Source organism: Mustela nigripes, chromosome 13 (genome assembly GCF_022355385.1).
Source record: "Mustela nigripes isolate SB6536 chromosome 13, MUSNIG.SB6536, whole genome shotgun sequence".
Lineage (NCBI taxonomy): Eukaryota > Metazoa > Chordata > Mammalia > Carnivora > Mustelidae > Mustela > Mustela nigripes.
The window spans coordinates 49,737,233-49,758,089 of NC_081569.1; the positions used below are offsets into that span (position 1 = coordinate 49,737,233).

The following is a 20,857-nucleotide window of genomic DNA, read 5'->3' on the forward strand; positions in this document are numbered from 1 at the left end:
GAGAACCACGAAATTAAGCTCCAGGCCACAGAGCTAGGTAATGGCAGAGCCAGTGTCAAGACAGGAATCTAGCTTTCAGGACTCCGGAGCCTCCTTCGGTCCTAGTTGGGTGCTTCTGAGAAAGGAGCTAGTTTATTCATTTGTTTTTTTGAATGAATCTGATTCTTGAGGGCCTCAGTGATTATGTGGGGCCAGGGGACAATTGTTCTTTCAGGGAATCTTATCTGAATTTCAGGGGAGCTGGAACTGGCGGGGAGAGGAGAGCAGAGCTTGGGAGTATATGAAAGATCTGGATGTCCTTGGAGGTGCATGGGGAAGGCTCGGTTAATGATCCTCCCCCAATGAGCATTCAAAGGAAACTGCTGGGGGCTTGACCTGAGGACACACATGAGAAGCCAGATATGCTAAGATCAAAGCCTTCTCAGAAGTGGAAATCTGAAATGGGGGGGGGGGGCAGGCAGCTACCGAGCAGCTGTTAGAAAGGCAGGCTTATTTATGGAGCATAACAAATAGCATGGAGGGCAAGGGGAGATGGAGAGGAGAAGGGAGTTGAGGGAAATTGGAAGGGGAGGTGAACCATGAGAGACTATGGACTCTGGAAAACAATCTGAGGGTTTTGAAGGGGCAGGGGGTGGGAGGTTGGGGGAACCAGGTGGTGGATATTAGAGAGGGCACGGATTGCATGGAGTACTGGGTGTGGTGCAAAAACAATGAGTACTGTTACGGTGAAAAGAAAAAAAAAAGGCAGGCTTAGGCAACCTCCACTCAACATGACCTCCCCTGGGCCATGGCCTGGTTGCAGTCATTTCAGGGATACACATAACAAAACAAAACAAAAAAGTCTTCCTTTGACCCCAAGGGAGAACAGGATCTCCCCTGTCCACAACTTGGGACTTTTCACTGTGAGGCTGAGATTGACAGCCTGTGGTGTGATTGTGAACACAGCCTGCCCAAGTCAGGAGCAGCTTGTTCTTGCACACACACAAGCTCTTAGTCTGATTCTTTCACCTGGAGAAACCTACTGGGAGGGCAGTTGGCAGCTGGCCCAGAGGCTTAGAAAGGTATCACCTGGGGGTGCCTGGGTGGCTCAGTGTTTTAGGCTGCTGCCTTCGGCTCGGGTCATGGTCTCAGGGTCCTGGGATCGAGTCCCGCATCGGGCTCTCTGCTCAGCAGGGAGCCTGCTTCCTCCTCTCTCTCTGCCTGCCTCTCTGCCTACTTGTTATCTCTCTCTGTCAAATAAATAAATAAAATCAAAAAAAAAAAAAAAAAAAAGGAAGAAAGGTATCACCTGAATCCTGCAGGTAACAGCTTGTCTAGGGAACTGCTCTGCGGTTGCCAAAGGTAGCCAGTGAACCCTTAAGAGTAGGGGTGCTTCATGTTTCATGACCCCCATTGGGTAATATAATAGTAAGTGTTTTGATTTGGGGAGGTGTGTGTACCTTTGACCAAAATGTCAATTTCCTAAACCATTTCATAGGGTTACTCCACGTTTACCACATTTCTTAATCAGAGCTCTATCTCCTCACTTCTGAACCTGGTGGCCAAGAGCCAGCCCCCCCGTTTGCCCACTGCTCACCCTGACTCCAGGCTGGGAGGCAGAGACCACATCTCTACTCCCTCTGTGTGTGGGGGCAGGGGGAGGGTGGAAACAAAAGTAGTAGCCAGAAAACTGTCATCTGAAGAGAACAGCTCTCGGGGTCATTTAAGTTTAGCTCAGAAACTCACTTTGTGACAGCAGGAAGGGAACCTTATGAGTCGAAGTCTTCCTTTATTCGTTTCTCCTACTTCCATTTGAGAATGATGGAACTCAGACTCAGAGGTGACACGACTTTCCCAAGATTACACAGCTAGTTCGTGGCAGAGGGAGAAGAGGATCCGAAGTCTTTCCCTTTTTCGTCTGTTGACCAACACCAGACAGAATGGCAAGCTGTGGAATAAATGTGCGTGTATTCGGGGTCTTAGGGATGGCCATCTGGAAGGCACCAAGAGGACAAAAAGTGTGCTCTGCAGAGACAAAGGAGGTTAGGGTACTTAAAGAGGAAAGAGAATTTACAAGAGTTGTTTTGCCTAAAATGTGATTGGCGATAGCTGCATTAATGCTGAGCTGTTAGAATGAGATTGGACAATCACAAGCAATGGCTGCAAAATGAGTATTTGCAGCCTTGTGGCCAGGTTGTGTGGCCATTTTCCAGGATGTTGTTTGCACTGAGGTTTGATTCCATCTGGGTGAGGACATGCTTCCAGCTTCCTTCCCCAAGGGCTTTGGGCTCCATTTTCTGGCCCCTTCACATGCCTGACTCCATCTTAGGAATTTTCTTTTACACACCACACCTTTTTTCCCCAAAGACTTTTTATTTATTTATTTGGTAGAAGAGAGACAGCAGGAGAGGAAACACAAGCAGGGGGAGTGGGAGAGGGAGAAAAGCAGGCTTCCCGCTGAGCAGGGAGCCTGATGCAGGGCTTGATCCCAGGACCCTGGGGTCATGACCTGAACTGAAGGCAGACACCCAACAACTGAGCCACCCAGGTGCCCCAGGAGACACTTTTTGACTGCTTGTGACATGCTGGGCAGTACTGTGCTAGAACAAACAGGTTCATTGTTCTGAATCTCCAGAAGCCCACAGCATGTGGGAAAGAAGGCCAAATAAACCCTTCACAGCCCCACAGAGCAATCACTCAGCCTAAATTACATACAGGAAGTGTGGAGGAGATGGAGGTGGTTAACATAAAAAAAGATTCCTGGAGGAGATGGTAAGGCCCCATGCCCTTTGCACTGCACTTAGAGATATTTCCTGATACAGGGCTTACTTTGGCTGCCTGAGGGTTTATGGGAGCCAGCATAGATTTCCTCACAAGCGAGGCTCAATTCCAAGGTTAGAAAGAAACCTATCGGGGTGCCTGGGTAGCTCAGCCGGTAAAGCATTGGTTAACTCACTCACTCACTGACTGTTGGTTTCTGCTCAGGTCATGATCTCAGGGTCATGAGACTGAGCCCCTGTCCAGCTCTGGGATTGGTACAAAGATTATCTCCCTCTCCCCCTCCCCACCCCCCTAATAAAATACATAAAATCTTTAAAAACCAAACAAACAAACTGGGCCACCTGCGTGGCTCATTCGTTTAGGCATCTGCCTTCTTTGGCTCAGGTCATGATCTCTGGGTCCTAGGATTGAGCCTTGCATCAGGCTTCCTACTAAGCAGGGAGTCTGTTTTTCTCTCTCTCTCTCTCCCTCTGCCCCTTGCCAGTGGTCATTCTCTCTCTCTCAAATAAGTGGATAAATCTCTAAAAAAAAAAAAAAAAAAAGAAAAGAAAAAGAAAGAAAGAAAAAAAGCCAATCAGCAAGCTAGCTATCATCTGGCTGTTCTCCACACCAGGGTAGGAAGTGAAAATGGTTTAGGAGGGTTCCTTAGTGGAAATTAACAGAAAGGAAAGAAATCAGTTCCCAATTTAGAAGTACTTCCAAACTTTTAGTCTTCAGGAAGGGGCATCTGGGTGATAGAGAAGTGGGCACAAAGAGGGTTAGAAAATGGTGGGGTAGGAGAGCCCCTTCTGTCCTAACTGACCTTCCTAAATGCAACCCATCCCCAGCTTTCCAGCTGCCCACTGTGACTCCCTGCCCCTGCGGGGCCCTGCTGCCAGCCCATGGGCACGCTGGCACTTCTCCCGCCCTCCTGCCTGGCTTTGGAACCTCCTTTCCGTGGAACTCACACCACCCAGTTCATCTCCATGATCCCCTATGAAATGGCTCCCAGACTTGCTGAAAGAACACAGGTAACTGAGCACCACAACTAAGGAATACAGACCAGTCCTCCCTCCTCCAAAGGGGGTGCGGTTGGGGGGCAGGTCCTCCCCCTGTCCAGGGAGAGAGACAGTCCAAGGAACTTCTTAGTCATGTGACATGAGGCAAGCTCATACCCTTTGTCTGGTCTGGGTATCATATTACAATATGATAAATAAAAATTGTGAGATGGGTCCAACTCTTTAGAAATTATGCTGTTTACAGTTCGGAGCTCATCTATTGTGGTGACCCTAAACACCTGTGTGCATTAGAATCACCCGAGATGGCCTCCTGATTACAAAAGCAGATTCCAGGGCCTCACCTCCCGAGACTGATTCAGTAGGTCTGGGGTAAGGCCCAGGTATTTTTAATTAGTAGCCAAGAAACTCTGAAGCATTTCAGTTAGAAGCCATCTCCCTCTACCACATATATGCATATCTATTTTTTTAATCTGTGAGAGCCAGGCAGACCAAGGGTGGTGGTTAAGGGTCAGTGTGAGGCCCCCATTTTTTTTTTTTTTTAGTATAGATTTTGTTTATTTATTTGACAGTGATACAGCAAGAGAGGGAACACAAACAAAGGGAATGGGAGAGGGAGAAGCAGGCTCCCTGCTGAGCAGAGAGCCTGATGCAGGGCTTGATCCCAGGCCCCTAGGATCATGACCTGAACTGAAGGCAGATGCTTAATGACTGAGCCACACAGGTGCCAGATGGTGAGGTTATTAACCCTTCCCCAATACACTCTGCAAACTCAGTCCTTTCCCCTTCTTTGATAGGGGCAATTCATGCTTCCTCAGCTTTAGGTGAAGCACTTAGAACATTCCATCTCCAAGAAGAGTGCCCTTAGCTCCCCCTTGTGGCATGATCACTGTGCCCTGCATCCTCCCGGGGGGGGGGGGGGGGGCTGTTACACTGTGGTCACCACTGTAGAGGGCCGGAGCCCCAGGACTGGAGGAAGAGGAGATATAAAGCGGGGGATAATAAGGGGAATAAGCAAACCTCATATCAGAATGACCAAGGAAAGGGACGTTCAAAAGGAGTTCTAGTGAAGGCCTGCTGATGGCTGCTAGAAGCTGTCCATGTGAGTTATTGTTAAGATTTTTCTCTTGGGGAACCTGGGTGGCTCAGTTGGTTAAGCAGCTGCCTTTGGCTCAGGTCATGATTCCAGAGTCCTGGAATCAAGCCCCACATCAGACTTCCTGCTCAGTAAAGGCCACTCTGCTTACTTGTGTTCTCTGTCAAATAAATAAATAAAATCTTAAAAAACAAAACAAAACATAACGTTTTTTTCCCTCTCAACACCATATCCTTGTGTTTCATGGGCTTTAGAGAGTACAGGACGGGGGCCGTATCCAGGCTTTGGGAGGATGGTGAAGCAGGTCAGAGGCTGTAGCCCCATGGGGAGAAGCACTTATGAGAGTCCAGGGATTAAGAGCAAGCAAGTCTGGAAGATCAGTTTTGGACAAGAAATTTAAAAAGCACTCCTCTGGAGAGCTTCTAAAACATTTTGGGAAGGGGACTAAAATTCTAGTAGCAGTGAGGGATGCGTTTGGATTTTTTTTTTTTTTTTTTAAGAGTTGGGGAGGGGCAGAGGGAGAGGGCGAGAGAGAATCTCAAGCAGGCTCCACATCCAGGGCAGAGCCCCACATGGGGCTCAATCTTACAACCCTAAGATCATGACCTGAGCAAAAATCAAGAGTTGGACGTTCAACCGAATGAACCATCTGGGTGCCCTTGGATTATTATTTTTTTATTAACTTTTTTTTTTATTATTTCTTTTCAGCGTAACAGTACCTTGGATTATTTTTATGTGAATATTAAAGAAAGGACAATCCCCCAAATCTAACAAACTGGGATTATTTAAGTTAGTTTCCCTTTGTTTATTGCTTCCTGGGTTCAGACTCAGATGCCATCTATGGCTCCTACTCCCTTGCATCATTTCCCAAACTGATGATCCTTTGGATGTTAATAGTGTTAACCAGTAATAGTCAGATGAAGCTCCATGCTCAAATCAGTTTGTAAAATTCTGAATAAAATAAGATTAGCTTCTCAGAATCTCAGAATCTCATGCTTTGTGAATCTTTTGACTCTTACTAAACAGTATTTTTGAAACTTTTGATCAAGGACACTTCTTTCCTTGAAGCGCACTCATTAACATTTTCCAGAACAGTGTTTGCCTGAAGGCAAGCAGAAGTGCCGCTGGTTGTCCCCCAGTGTTTACTCCCCCCTTCTTCCTTGGTCATAGGACACCAGAATTTGAGCCAGGCACGTGCTCACCCAGAATACACCCAGCGTTTGCCACTGTCCCTTGCAGTTGGATGTGACCACGTGACCAGGTTGTTGCCAGTGAGACGTTAAGGGGCTATATTGTGGGAAACTGTGCCCCTAGAAGGCAGTGCCATGGCCCTTTTGTGCCTTGCTTCCCCCTGGTGGTGGAATGCAGACATGCCGACTAGAGCTAGAGCAGCCATCTGCACCAGGACAGAGAAGCCAGGTGCTGGGATTGAAGTCGAGGACCTTGGAGCACATTGCAATCCTGGACTAACTACCCCGGGCTCTCTTTTATATGGGAAATAAACTTCCATCTCATTCAGACTACTGTCACTTCATGTTTCCTGTCATTAGCTGCCATCGGGGAAAGATGTCAGGATAACTCCTTTAGATTTGCTTTTTATGTTGTTTTTCAAAACCAGTTGTGTATTAGAATATATGGATAGCCTGGGAATTTATACAGAAGCCAACAAAAATATTAAAGGATATCAAGAAAGATACTTGGAATATGGTGAGGGCTCTTCCTATTAAGAGCATTTAAGATCAAAATGTATATTCTACCAATAAATATGCTAATTATAATAAATTAGGTCATTTGAAAGTATTCTTCTAAAGTTTCTGCACATAGGGAGAGTACATAGAAGGGAAACCAATAAGAATGATTTTCCTTTGGTTGGTGCTGTTGGCCAATACAGGTCCCATAGTGGGAAGCAGTAAGAATGGCAAGCCTTCCAGATTCTCAGGGACCCCTAGCTAGGGAGGAAGAGGAAACTTAATGATGGCGTAAGTTGAATTTCTCCCTAGTTTAGTAGGCTAGAAGACTTAGAATTGATTTCAATTTGACACAGAAGCAGTTAAGAAATGTAAATTTCTTGCCCATGTTTGTAGAGTAAGATTCATAGCCACTAGGTAGCAAAATATTTACTTATAGGACTTCACTGATTTTTTTTTTAAGTGACTGAATGATCAGGAAGGGTCTTTATTTGGTCACAAGGTGATTGATGGGAAGGTAGAGGGCATGGGGGGCTGGTGGAATCCGGGAGACCTTGTGAGCTAGTCCATAAAGCAGGGGAGGCTCTCTGAGCAGGGATGGAGAGAGTTGGAGAGTTGGAAAGAAACTTTAAGGAGTTTCACATCAGATGGAGATTTTAAAACTATCTCTGCAGGGTGCCTGGGTGACTCAGTCCGGCAAGCATCTCAGGGTCCTGGGATTGAGCCCTGCATCAGGCTCCTGGCTCAGCGGAGAGTCTGCATCTCCCTCTCCCTCTGCCTGTCCCCCCCCCCCCCACCCCTGCTTGTGCTCTCCCCCTCTCTCTCTGAAATAAATAAACAAAATTTTTAAAAAATAAATAAAACTAATTTTGCTTTACTGTTTGTGTGAGAACCTATACTCCATATCCAGGAATACTTCAGTGGTATCTATTACTTCCTTAACCTTTGTGGGATTGGATTTGCTTTGGGAGATTTAGCGAAGTGGTGAGTCCTGTGCTCTGCTGATCTACTGCTGCTTCACAATCACCTTAAAACAGTGACGGAAAATAGGAACAATTAGGTGGATCCTGAATCTGGAGGCTGACTGAGCTCAGCTGGACAGTTCTTCTTTGAGGTCTTGCCTGTTTTTTTATTCACGTGACGGCCAGAGTTGGTTGATTGCATAGGTTTTTCCATTCCACAGTCTGGCATCTGGGCTGAGAAGACTCAAGCATCAGGGAACTGGAACGGGTGTGGCAACCTGGGCATCTCTTTCTACCCAAGTGGCATCTCCAGGTGGTAGCCTCAACATTGCTAGACTTCATACACGGGCGCTGAAGGCACCTGGAGCAAATGTCCCAAGAGAGCCACAGCCAGACAGAAGCTAGATGACCTAGTCTCAAAAGTCACACAGGACCCTTTGCACTATACTACCTTAGTGGGAGCAGGCACAGAGGCCCACCCAGGTTCTCAGAAAAGCACCCAGATGCTACCTCTTAATTTTGTGGCCATGTTTGGAAAATATCATCTGCTACATTGCCTTAAGTTGAGCACAGCATCAGGTGACTGCAGAGGCCTTGCAAGGGTGTCCAAGCGCATCCGCAGGACATGAACAACCTCTGCAGCTTCCTGTAGCAGAGCCAAACCTGGGAGCTCTCGGAGCATTTCTCCCTAGCCACGCGTCCTCTCCGTGTGGGGGCCTCAACACAGGACAGCTGGAGGCACCCAGCGTATGTGTTCCCTTCCTCTGCTGTCGCTCGGAGATGGAGATGGCTGCCTGCTGTCACAGGAGGCTGGAGCAGGGGAGTTCCCTGGCCACTCTGCAAGGCAGCTTATTCATGTGATGAAACGAGTAATAATGATGTTTTACAGCCTGACATGAATTTTAGTTTCCAACAGCTATGTGGCTCCTCTAGTGCCCTGTGCATTGTCCTAAGGTTCAATAAAGTGGGGGGTGGTCAGGGTATGGAGAAGAGTTTTAGGACAAGGGCAGGCATCTAAAAACAGAGCCCATTTCTCTTTTCCTTTCCTCTTTTTTTTTTTTTAAGATTTTATTTATTTATAACTAAGACACAGAGACACAGAGAGAGAGGGAACACAAGCAGAGGGAGTGGGAAAAGGAGAAGAAGCAGGCTTCCCACTGAGCAGGGAGCCCAATGTGGGCCTTGTTCCCAGGACCCTGGGATCCTGCCCTGAGCCCCCCAGGCGCCCCTCCTTCCTTTCTTCTTAATCTTTTTCATCTTCCTCCCTCTCTTCCCCCCCTCCTCCTCCCCCTCCTCATCTCCCCGCCCCCCCCCCCCCACAACTCCTTCCTTTCTTTTTCTTCCTCCTCCTGCTCCTCCTCTCCTCCTCCTCTTGCCCCCTGCCCTCCATCTTTCCTTCTTTCCTCTCTCCCTCCTCCTTTTCAGACACACGGAATTGGGTATGTCCTAGTCCATTTACAGCCCATGCTAGGCTTCTCTTTTGTTTTATTCAATTTTATTATTTCCTCTCTTATTCCTTGTGCCTGCTTCGATTCCTCGCACCCTCCTAGGCACCTATGCTAGAGTATTTAATCCATGTTCTTCCATCCTACTTAGATATTGTGAAACCTTGGGAAATTCGTTGTCATATTTTGGAACATGTATGTTTTAAATTTAAATAAACTGGAAAGAATTTTCATTCTGTTTCTTACTATTTTTTACACAGCACCATGTTTTTGAGTTCTATCCATGTTGCTATTTGTAAATCTAGTGCATTATTTGAAACTGCTTCATACTATTTTATTTTATGTATCCAGTGCTTCTTTACTGGGGGACACTTAAGTTGCTTCCAGTCCTGTTTGGCCACCTGGAATGAATATCCTTCCATGTGCTCCATCTGGAAGAACTCACAAGGGCTCAGGGTATACCCATTCTTCATTTCACCAAATACTTCCAAATTATTTTCCAGCATCACCACACCGATTTTCATGGCCACTAACATTTTTACCAGCACTTGATGTAAGATTTCTCATTTTTGGCGATCTGATGTTTATGAACTGATATCTATTGGTTAGCTTAATTTCCATTAATTTGATTACTAATGAAGTTGAGCATCGTTCAATTTTGGCTTTCTCTTCTCAAATTGGCTTTTCGTTGTTTTTGAGTTTTTTTCCTTCTCTGTTAATTTTTTTTTAAGATCTTATTTATTTATTTGATAGAGAGAAAGCAAATACAAGTAGGGGGAGTAGCAGGCAGAGGGAGAGGGAGAAACAGACTCCCTGCTGAGTAGGGAGCCTGTTGTGGGGCTTGATCTCAGGCCCCTGAGATCACGACCTTAGGCTTAACTCCGTGAGCTATGCAGATGCCCTTGAAGTTTCCTTTTTACTGATGACACGAGTGAGTCCATTATATCTAGATGTTAACTCTTTTTTTTTTTTTTTTAACGACTTTATTTATTTATTTGACAGAGAGAGTAGTCACAAGTAAGCGGAGAGGCAGACGGGGAGGTGGGTGGGGGAAGCAGGCTCCTTGCCGAGCAGAAAGCCTGATGCAGGGCTGGATCCCAGGACCCTGAGATCATGACCTGAGCCAAAGGCAGAGGCTAAACCCACTGAGTCACCCAGGTGCCCCCTAGATTTTAACTCTTAATTGGTTTTAGACATTACAAGTATTTTCTCTCAGGGTGCCAACACTATTGAACAATTGAACCCAGTCTCAGTTCAATTTCTACAGGGTAATTTTCTGAAATGTACAGACAGATTCAGCTGCCTCAGATGAGGATAAATTTTGTGATAAATGTTGCCTTCGGGTTTGTAAATTTAACATACCATCTGTAATTCAACTACTTGGAAGTCTCAGCAGGATATATTGAACATGTTACAATATGTATATATATTTCTCTTTATACAGTGGAAATGTTTCTGCGAATAGTGTGTGAATCAAAATTTGATCACTAGAAACAATTAATTAATGCATTTATGTCTTGGTGGCACTGGGCAACCCACACCCCGAACAGGACAGTTTGAATTCTGAAATGATGCTCATTATGTACATTTGGGGAAAGTAAATAATAACCTCCTCGTTGTTCATTTTCATGCTCTGGAATTATGCTTTTGTCATACAGAAAGAGATCCCATTCTTTGAAGCCTTTTCCAGTATTTTCCACCCCCAAATCCTTTTCTTTTTACCAGTTAGAAAGACACCAATGTGCACAGGAGAGACTATGTTGTTGTCTCTCCTAGAGAGAAATCATTTCAGGGCAAGAAGTAGTAAAAATAAGTCCATTTTCCCATTTCTATATCAAATGACCAGGAGATGATAGCAATAAAAAGTCTTCTATTTTCTCAATGCCTTATGACTCTGTCTTTCACCAAACCCTCGTCTGCTCGTTCCCCATGTCAGTTTGCCAAGAATACCATAGGCGAGTGATTCCCAAATTTTGCTCCATATTAGAATCACTCGGGGAGCTTTTACTAATCTCAAACTCAGGTCACACCCAACATCAATTAAAGTAGAATGCCTCAAGGTGGCATTGAGAATTGCACAGGGGATTCCAATGTTCAGCAGGGTTTAGGAACCATTGCCACCCCCACCCCCAGCAGCCCAGGGCTTTATCAGGACTAATGTTAACATCAGGGAGTTGTTTCTGTCCTATCCTGGACACCTCATGGGAATGACACTTGCTAGAACTTGGTGTTCAAGTGTGAAGTGTTGAGAGGGTGAGACTCTTGCTACTCTTGCCATCTCCCTCTCTGCCTCAAGCTCTCTGCAATTCATCTCTTCTTTAATGAAATCGGGGTAATGAATGAGGGTAATAGGGGTTTGTAGTAAGGACTGACTGAAAATCTGGAAAACAGAGGATTCTCTGTCTGACACACATCAGGATCTTAATAAACATTTGGGAAAGTTCACGCTTATTTAATGAGGACACATTTAGGACCTTCCTTAGTCAACTCTCCCTCTGAAGGTAACTTGTTGTCCTTTCCAGTGGCACCCAAGCACACTCCCCCCAGGCTCCTCCCTCTTTATAGTCTGGCCCTCCCCACACCCAACTGGCTGCCTACCCATTATTGTCAAGGAACAGCTAGGACTTTCTCAGATCCATGATCACAAGAATATGTTACCAGTGAGAGCTACAGCAAAAACAACAGGTGAGAGGAACTAGCCTAGTAGGAGAGATCGGGAAGAACTGGGAAGAACAGATTGGTAGGCAGTGCTGAAAAACATGTGGAATTGGATAGAATTAGTGTTGATACAATTATGGGAGAGGAAGTCACTTGGCAATAGGAAAAAAACAATCAGGCATGGGTACTTCTGAGCATCCTTCTATATGTTTGGCTCTGTGGTAAGCACTCTGATGGATTCAAGAGAAACAGCAGCTCTCAAGGAGCTTGCAGAAGCAAAACAAATACAACACAACAGACTGATCAGAGAACAGTTCAGTGCCAGACTTGGAGAGCTGAAATAGTCCAGAAGGGCTTTTGAGTTTGCAGGGTCACTTGAGAATTTATTTATCATTTTTAAAGATTTTATTTGTTTATTTGGCTAGTTATTTGACAGAGAGAGAGAGAGCACAAGCAGGGGGAACAGGAAAGGGAGAAGCAGGCTTCCCACAGAGCAGGGAGCCCACTGCAGTGCAGGGCTTGATCCCCAGGCCCTGGGATTATGACCTGAGCTGAAGGCAGATGCTTAACTGACAGAGCCAACCAGGTGTTCCTCACATGAGTTTTCAATTAGCAGAGAGAAGGAAGTAAAATATCTCAAGTGTGGGGGAGAAAATCATGGGCTGGGGCTTGAGGAATCTGATTACCCTTGGTTATGTCCTATCTCTTCTTACTCTATAGGAGTTAGAGCAGAAGATGTGAAGGGACTCTTACCTCTGATGATCCTAATGGTGGTCATTTTTCTGCTGCTTCTGTTCTGGGAGAATGAGCTGAATGAGAAAGGAGAGGGGCCAACCATGGAGCAGCTGCATGTAGACTACCCTCAGAGTGACATTCCCATACGGTACTGCAACCACATGGTCTTGCAAAGAGTCATCAGGGGACCTGACAACACCTGCAAGAAGGAGCACGTTTTCATCCACGAGAGGCCTAGAAATATCAATAAGGTCTGCACCTCTTCCAAGAAGAGGATTTGTCAGAACCATTCTTCCATTTTATGTTACCAGAGCATGACCAAGTTCAAAATGACTGTGTGTGGGCTCATTGGAGGCACTAGATATCCTGCCTGCAGGTACAGCGTATCCTCCATAAAGGGGTTCATCATGGTCACTTGTGATGACATGGGGCCAGTTAGTCTCCAGAGGTATGTTGAGTAAGTTGAGAGCAGCACCTGGGATCCTCTCTTCTCTCTCAGGGGTACTTGCTGTCCTCAAGGCACACCTGAACTGTGGACTTGGGGTAATGCCTTGAGTGAACTGGGTAGCTGTTAGTAATTCATTTATCCTTCCCTTATTGCTGAGCTGGAATCTTTTTATTCTGCTTTAATAATAATAATAAAAAAACTCTACTGAATTAAATCATAAACTCTGCATGTGTTTTAATTTCTTGTCCCGTTTCTTTGGGTCATTTGTTGAGAGCCAAAAGTGAATCTGAGGCAGAACTGAGATTAGAGCAAGGCATCTTTAGAATTAGAAGGCAAGGGGAGAGAATTATTCTGGGGATTTGATTAAGTCCTGTTCTTCTCTGAGCATGAGTCCCCACACCTGGGAAGTGAGGGGCTTGGACTAGCTAGGTTCAAAATTTAAGGGGCACCCAAAATCCCAATAATCTAGATACACACATTTAAGAAATCATGCAGAAATCTCTGGTGAATAAAATATCTAAGTTTTAAGTCAAGATCCAGTCTGACGGGGTTGGAGTTAGGGTGTTAGTGAAATGTGCCAGTACAGGGTCAGATTCTTGATCACATGTTATTTTGCATTAAATTAAGATTTTTAACTATTGCATTAAAATGTTATTTATCTTGATTACGGGGCTTTTTGGTAGCCTCCTTAAGTTTTGTACCTGGAGTTGAGTGTCTCCTCTCATCACGTTGTACTCCCACACTTGATCCTAGGTGTTGAGGCACTTGGAGTAGTCAGTTAGGGACTTCTCTAAAGATGGCACATATAATTCAAACTGCACCTGTTTCCATTCAGCAGCTGCCTCTGTGCCTTGAAAGAAAGGGAAAGGGAGATCGATCGGAAGGATTGCCTGACTGGTCAGAAACCATATCCCTTAAAGACTGGAGAGTAGCAAATCAGAATTTCTAGGACGGGATTGAGACTCTCAGAGCTCTGTGCCCCTCCTCTTGCATCCCTGGAAGAAACAGAGAACTTGCATCCAGACTCCTAACTTGTTTCCCTTTTTAGATCTTACAGCTGAGTTGGTTGTTTAGCTCTATCACATCCAGCTGTGGGCAGGGCATCTTTAGAATTAGAAGGCGAGGGGAGAGAATGAAAAGAAGGAGAGGCTCCTTATTCCGGGGATTTGATTAAGTCCTGTTCTTCTCTGAGCATGAGTCCCCACACCTGGGAAGTGAGGGGCTTGGACTAGCTAGTCTTTGAGGTTTCCAGGCCTGTTACTCCACAATTCCATCTCTCCTTGTTGGAGGGGAGGGTTAGTACAGAGGAGTAGCGAGAAACAAGGGGTAACTGGCAGCTAAGCGCCAGATTATGGGGTCATTGATTCTGAGCTATGATATTTCCATCCTGTGAGAGTCAGAAACACAGTGACCTAGAGCGGACACAGGCAATGCACAAGATTTAGAGGGCCCTTTCTGTTCTTATCTTTTCAGTCGAGAGACTTCAACTATTGCATTATTTATATGGACTTAGTTCAAGGTCAGATCAGAAAAGGAGGTACACCTATGCTAGTTGTTAACTCTGTCTTTTGCAAGCATCAAGTTCTAACTGATTGATTCAGTTCACAGAGAGAGGACATTTACAGTTGCAAGTAAAGGACACTTTGCATCCTTGTAAGTAGGCAAGGCTTGCTCAAGACCCATTTCTCCAGGGAAGTCCCACTGTCATTGCTGTCTTCATGGACGTTTGGATGTCACCAAAGAAGCTGAACAGGATCAAGTGGTCCCTAGCATATGACCTATAGCCCCATAATTTCTTGGGCAAAATTTTGAAGTAGCTGAAATGAGTCTTTAAAGTCTCTATTTCTATGTTCTGAATTCTGATTCCTTTTCCTGGACCTCTCACTAGGCTTTATTGTCTCTTTTTTCCTTCCCGCTGCTTTTTCTTTCCTTCCTCCCTCAACCTCCCTCCTTCTAAGTAGAAACAATAACTTGCAGATAAATGCATTCCCACCAAGGTGTGAGTAACTGAGACTCTCCAGTGGAATTTATTCTCAGAATATTTTCATTCAATAGGGATCAAGACCCAATTCAAATGAATTTCAATGTCTTAGACATTTGTAGTTCAAGAATGTTTTTGTTTTTGTTTTTGTTTTTAATGGACACGTAGTAGTCCAAATCAAACCCAGGTAGCTATGAATTCTATGCACTTGAAAAAATGTTTCAGAAAAATAGTTCAGTGCAGAATCTCTGCACTGTTCTTCCTTTTCATTTTTCTCCTCATTGTCTTTCTGTTTTTCTATTATCATCTCACTACTGATGTTGACAGTAGAAGATATTTAGGAAAAAAATCTAAATGCTTCTTCTCTACTCCCTTCAACTTGCAGCAAGTCTATGCTCAAGCCACACACATGAATACATCCATTAATTCCTGATCATCTATCAATAATCTAATCAACCCCAATTATTAAGGCTCATATATTCTTAGTACTGGGTCTTTGCTCTAATTTCACACCCAGAACATTTTAAAATTAAATATAAAAAAATACAAGTCCATTTGTGTTCATGTCAAATGAGTGGCATAAGAAGTGAATGATTATATAGAATTATAGAATCAATATGTTGCACATCTGAAACTAACAATATTGCCTGTCAACTATACTTCAATAATAATAAAAGAAAGAAATGAGTGATAAGAAGACCAGGGAAGTGAACAACGGATTTGGTAGACTTAATTAGTGAAAAATGTGTTAAAGAAAGAATATGACTTAATTGGGCTTTGAAGGATTTCAAGAGGCAGAAAAGAGTAGGCTTCCAAGAAAGGACCAAAAATGGAGAGACAGAATAGGGCGTATTCAGAGAAGGGTGGGTCACGCTGATTTGACTAGGACAGCTTTGTGTACCAAAATAATGGGAGAGAGCCCTGAGAAGCAGGTTGAGATTAGATCAAGAAGAGCCTTGACTAGGTGGCCTCAGGGGGTTAGAATACCTCCAGCAGGCAATGTGAATATTTTAAGGTTTTTGAAATAGTAATTTCAAGTGCTCTTTTTAGAAAAGTAGTATATCCAGGGAATTGGAGGGGCAAGGAGAAGTGGTTAGGAGGTTAAGAGTGATAATGCAGGGATACAAGGAAATAGAGGCTCTTAGACGTGGTAATGAAAGAAATGCTTTCTAGAGCAAGAGAAAGAATTCTCACCCTGAATAACCATTCTTTCTGAGATTTTCATTATGAATTTCCCAAAACTGATCTTAAGTAAAGGATTTTCTGCATTTGTCAAGCCATGTTATGTTGTTAACAAATGTTGAGAAACAAGCATTTTTGCAGTTTGGTGTTTGATTCTGTACAGAATAAAAAGATGCAGAAACTAAGTTCCAGGCTCAAGGAATTTTCATACTTAAAAAGGAAAAAAGAATTACATATATCAACTAACGTGAAAATTTTAAAAAGAACATATAAAATGAAGTAAATAAATTTAAAAGAACATAAGAACATATAAAATGTGGGGCGCTGGGGTGGCTCAGTGGGTTAAAGCCTCTGCCTTCAGCTCAGGTCATGATCCCAGGGTCCTGGGATCGAATCCAGCATCGGGCTCTCTCCTCAGCGAGGAGCCTGCTTCCCTCTGTCTCTGCCTGCCTCTCTGCCAACTTGTGATCTCCATCAAATTAAAAAAAAAAAAACCTCTAAAAAAAAATAAGAACATATAAAATGAAGTGTGATATAATCTATGCTATAGGGTTTCAAAAAAACTAAAAACAAATCACTGGGTTAAACGATAAACAGGGAAGTTTCCACAGAAGAAGGAACAGTGATGCTGCCCATTTCACAGGGATTCTGGTGGCCAAAGGCTTATTTATGAAGTTCTCAGAGCATTCTTGTCTCCTCCTTCTGTCTCATGCCATTCTAGCTACCCTTTCTTGCCCCTCCTTCCCTCAGCTAGACCAATAGCAGAAACTTTCAGGAAACAAATACAGTTTCACTTCATGGTCCTGTAGCAAGCTGGATTCTTTCTCTGTAGGACCCACTTGCCAAAGGAACTGGTAAAGAGGAATTCCATGATGAGGTTGGGTGGGAAAAGAAATGAGCGATGTTTTTAAATGGCTGGCATGCGTCAGGTACCGTGTGAGGCTGTAGGAGACCTGGCAGTAGTAAGGAATGTGTTGGGTGAGATTATTGAGCCACAATATGGGTTACAAACCCTTCCAGTGAGATTATAGACACCGGAAAAAGGGAGAGAGCTAACTACTTGGTTTGGGGCACTTTAAACACATTCCCTTATATAAGTCTCACCTTTCCTTTTATCACATGGGGGAAACTGAGGTTAAAAGAGGCGGAGTAAATTGTTTATGAGTGGTTAGGCAGAGATTTGAAGCTGGGTCTGCAAATTCCACAACTGATTACCTTTTCATGCCATCATCCTTCCTTTGAAGGAGCCCAAGCTTGTATGTCGGAGTCAACCCTGAACTAACTGCCATAAGGAAAAGAGAATGATCTCATTAATATTCTGCTTATTTTCATCTTTTACTTTTTTAAAATTTCTATTACAGAAGAGATTATCCTAGATCTGAGATGGAGACCTTCTCTCTGCTGCTACTCAGCCTAGGTTTGGTTCTCACAGGAGCTTCAGAAAGCATAATGGAGATAATTAAAGAGGAATCTTCAAGGGGAGAGATGAAGTATGACTTGGCAAACAGGGACCAAGAAAAACAGACTCTTGAGGTATTAATGAACTTGACTCTGTTCTATAAAAATACCAGCCTCAGTTTGTCCAGGGGTATCTTGTCTTCCTCTTTGTTGACCTTCGGAAGATTACATTATACCTTCGCCAAAGGAGACAGTCCAGGTAATGACAAAGAGTACTGCAATGACTTGGTGGCCTGGAGAAAAGTTTCAGAAGCTAATGAGTCATGCAGGTTAAGCTACAACTTCATCCATGGTTCCATGGAAGTGATTCATGGAGCCCCCAAAGCCTCCAGCTGCAAGTATGGACAGAATCTTGGCACAAGCTGCTCTAGGAACCCAGACCTGGACACCACTATGTGCCAACTCACCATGGGCAAACAATTCCCCAGATGCCAATACCAGAGTGATACCTCATTAAAGAAAATCTTGGCAGTGCTGACAGGTCATTCTCTGATGAGCTGGTTAGTTAGTGGCTCTAAGTTGTAAATCCTATGGAGCTTTGAGACCAGAGTCCATCTAAAGAAGGACATACTTATTTTCATTGTGTTTATTTACTTCTATTATCTGTATCTACCCTTTCATCTCTGTAGTAAACTCTTGGTTATCTATACTAACTGGAAAGTGAAAAAATCCCAAATTGTGGAGAATTTGATTAAAATTTATAACTGATCCTGGAGTACAGATACTCTCTTTCTTTTATCTCTTACAGTTTCTCTGAACTAAACTGAATTCCATCCTAGCATAGCTATAAAGCCAAGAAGTAGGGTCCACCCAGCTTGACAAAACTGAGGAGAAAAGGCCCCAAACCAATATTGGTAATTGAAAGTTAATGGTACTGCCACTGAGACTATTCAGAGAAATAGTGAATGAGCATCAGGGATATTATTATCACTGTTTCTTTTCAAATAAATGTGTACATTGATACACACAAACTTGAGCACCCGGCCATGTCACCAGGTGTCTCCCGATCCTCCAGAAGATGCCAGAGGAAAAAGCTGCTTTTTTGATTAGCTCTTGCCCTCAGTCAACAGGTCTGGCCCTGTGCAATCTCTGTTCCTCCATTATCCATACCCCAGGTTGCTAGAGATGGAGTAATAAAGATCGTACTGCCATTTTTACTCAGCATAGCCATAATTTCCTGAGGGATGGCAAGCCCCGGAGGAATAGAGCAGGTAGAAAGATGGCAAATGAGATATCTGAGCCAAGTGCTGGGCAGGCTTAGTCTTCAATCTTGTTTATGATGCCATATTGGATTTTTTTTTATTACCAATTATGTATTTATAAGTTTTTATGGTTCAACACTCTACATAAAGTATGGGCAATGATCTCGTTCATTAATGGTGTGCCTACATGTTCTGGCTCCCTCATCTTACATCCTCCCTCCACCCCAAGACAATTCTTTTTTATGTCCTGATTTCAAATAAAGGCTTGTAAATAAATGTTACATCATTGAAACACTTTTCTTACTGTACATCACTCTTTAGATGTCAGTTTTCCTAATGTTGTTCAAATTTTGTGCAGAATCCTCATTGCATTAAAACTGCAGAACTCTGGCAATCAACCAGGATGAGGCATTAAGGGCAGATATTTGTGTATCTTTTAGCTGGGTTTTCCTTGTCAGTGTGTTGGTGCTTAAGTTAACAGTCACTATGGGCTTGGCTAAATAGGTGGGTAGTTGGCACTCCCTTTTCTCTTGGCAGCCAGAGGAGAAGGTGATAGAAGGAAATGCTTGGGGCTCAAAGTTTTCTTCTCTGTAGGGGGAGAACCCAGGGCCCTGGAAGGTAGATGTGGTCACTGGGTTCCATTCCAGGAATAAGATTATGTAGCAAGGCTGGTGTTACCACTCCTAAACCAGACATGGAATGTAGGTGCTATGGTTAGCAGAGAAGTCCAATGGGTCTCCTTTTGTTTCAAACTTGGTTCAAATCTGAATAACTTCTTTCCTACAGTAGAGTCTTACTATAGAGTCTAGCTCTAGGTGATGAACATGTCAGCCCCAGAGACAACAACAATTCAATCTCTGGCAGAGTTTTTGGGTAATGGGTAAGAAAAAAGTAAATACAGCCTCATTCAGAATTTAGTACAGATTTCTTCCTTCACCAGGAGAGAAGAGCAAAGACCCAGAGAAGATACCTCTTTCTAGACCAGGAACATCCTCTAAAGAGTCTTAATTAAGACCAAACCTCTCCACTTCTGCAAAGGAATCAGGAGCTCCCAGGATCTTGCTAATCATCATATTATGAAGTCTGAAAGATATCAAATATGGGGGCGCCATTGGGAATCAAGGCTCCTGAGTATTATCATTTCCTACCCTTGAAGACTGTCACCTCTTTGGCATAGTGGGTATCCTAAGATCATTCATGATGACAATAGGCAACGGAGTTCAGATTTTAAAGCATTAAGTCTTCATAATGTCCCGTCTCTCCTTCCAAACCATAGAGGGCTAGAGGGCTTTTTTTTTCTTGTAGCTTTATACCTAAATTTCTCAGGCTGGCTTTCAAAGCTGTTAATGCCCCATTCTCATCTCACCTAGCCTAACCCAGCACTGCCTGGCTCTGTTGCTTTAAGGCTGTTGTCTTCACAGCCCACACAACTTGTATCCTTGTCTTCGCTCTGCTGCTGGGCTGGTCCTAATACACCAGCCCAGCAGCAGAGGGTCCTTTCTTATTCTATCCCCTCACTCTGCTCAATCACACAAGCCCACCTGGCTAGGGAGGGCCCAACAAATATCTCTTACACTCGCTAGAAAGTTACCTGAGAGTGGATACGTGTCATCTCCCTGTAGTGGTAAAGAAACATTAGAAAGGATGAAATGAGGGAATAAAGGAGACAGATCTAATCACAAGACCCATGGAAGGGAGAGTCAGATAGAGAGAGGACCCTGGGGATGTAGTGATAGAGAGGTTTGAGAAAGGGATACTAAGGAGGTTACTTAGCATAAGAGAAGTGCCCTTCTGGCTTCTAACCATTCCCTCTGCTTTTCTGACATAAAGTGCACTAAATTCTCTTTAACGAACAATTCTAATGCAAAACAAGTCCCTGGCTCCAAGGGCCCAGGATGGTACTGAAGTAAGAAGAGCCTTCCTGACATCACAGGTAAGTCCTCATATGCTTTACTGACCCATCGTGCTCCCCCAACCCCGAGTCATTCCACATGACTAGGATTCAGTTTCCTTATCTACACAATGCAGAGGCAGTATTGGATCTGGGTTCTTAGACTTGGGTATGCATCTGAATCATTTCAGGTTGCCCACCCCCAACCATCCTCTTTGCTCTCAAGTGGAAGGGGTCCGGTGAGACACGGAGCTTCCTAGTGAGACTTCTCTTCCTGGGCTCTCTGAGCTGCCATGATGCATGCCACTTCAACATCCCGGTCTTGTGACACTGGACTGGTCTCCTCTGTGATTTTT

General features: G+C 44.1%; 2 protein-coding genes across 2 annotated transcripts; both read left to right on the forward strand.

Annotated features, from left to right (window-relative positions):
* The first annotated feature begins 11,571 nt into the window (after positions 1-11,571).
* On the forward strand, positions 11,572-12,968 carry RNASE12 (ribonuclease A family member 12 (inactive)). The gene is made up of 2 exons (XM_059371095.1): positions 11,572-11,631; positions 12,325-12,968. The coding sequence occupies exons 1-2, from the start codon at positions 11,598-11,600 to the stop codon at positions 12,798-12,800; spliced, it is 510 nt and encodes a 169-aa protein (XP_059227078.1). The 5' UTR covers positions 11,572-11,597; the 3' UTR covers positions 12,801-12,968.
* A 3,768-nt stretch (positions 12,969-16,736) lies between these two features.
* On the forward strand, positions 16,737-17,933 carry RNASE11 (ribonuclease A family member 11 (inactive)). Its single transcript, XM_059371096.1, has 2 exons — positions 16,737-16,804; positions 17,312-17,933. The coding sequence occupies exon 2, from the start codon at positions 17,334-17,336 to the stop codon at positions 17,931-17,933; it is 600 nt and encodes a 199-aa protein (XP_059227079.1). The 5' UTR covers positions 16,737-16,804; positions 17,312-17,333.
* The last annotated feature ends 2,924 nt before the right edge of the window (positions 17,934-20,857 follow it).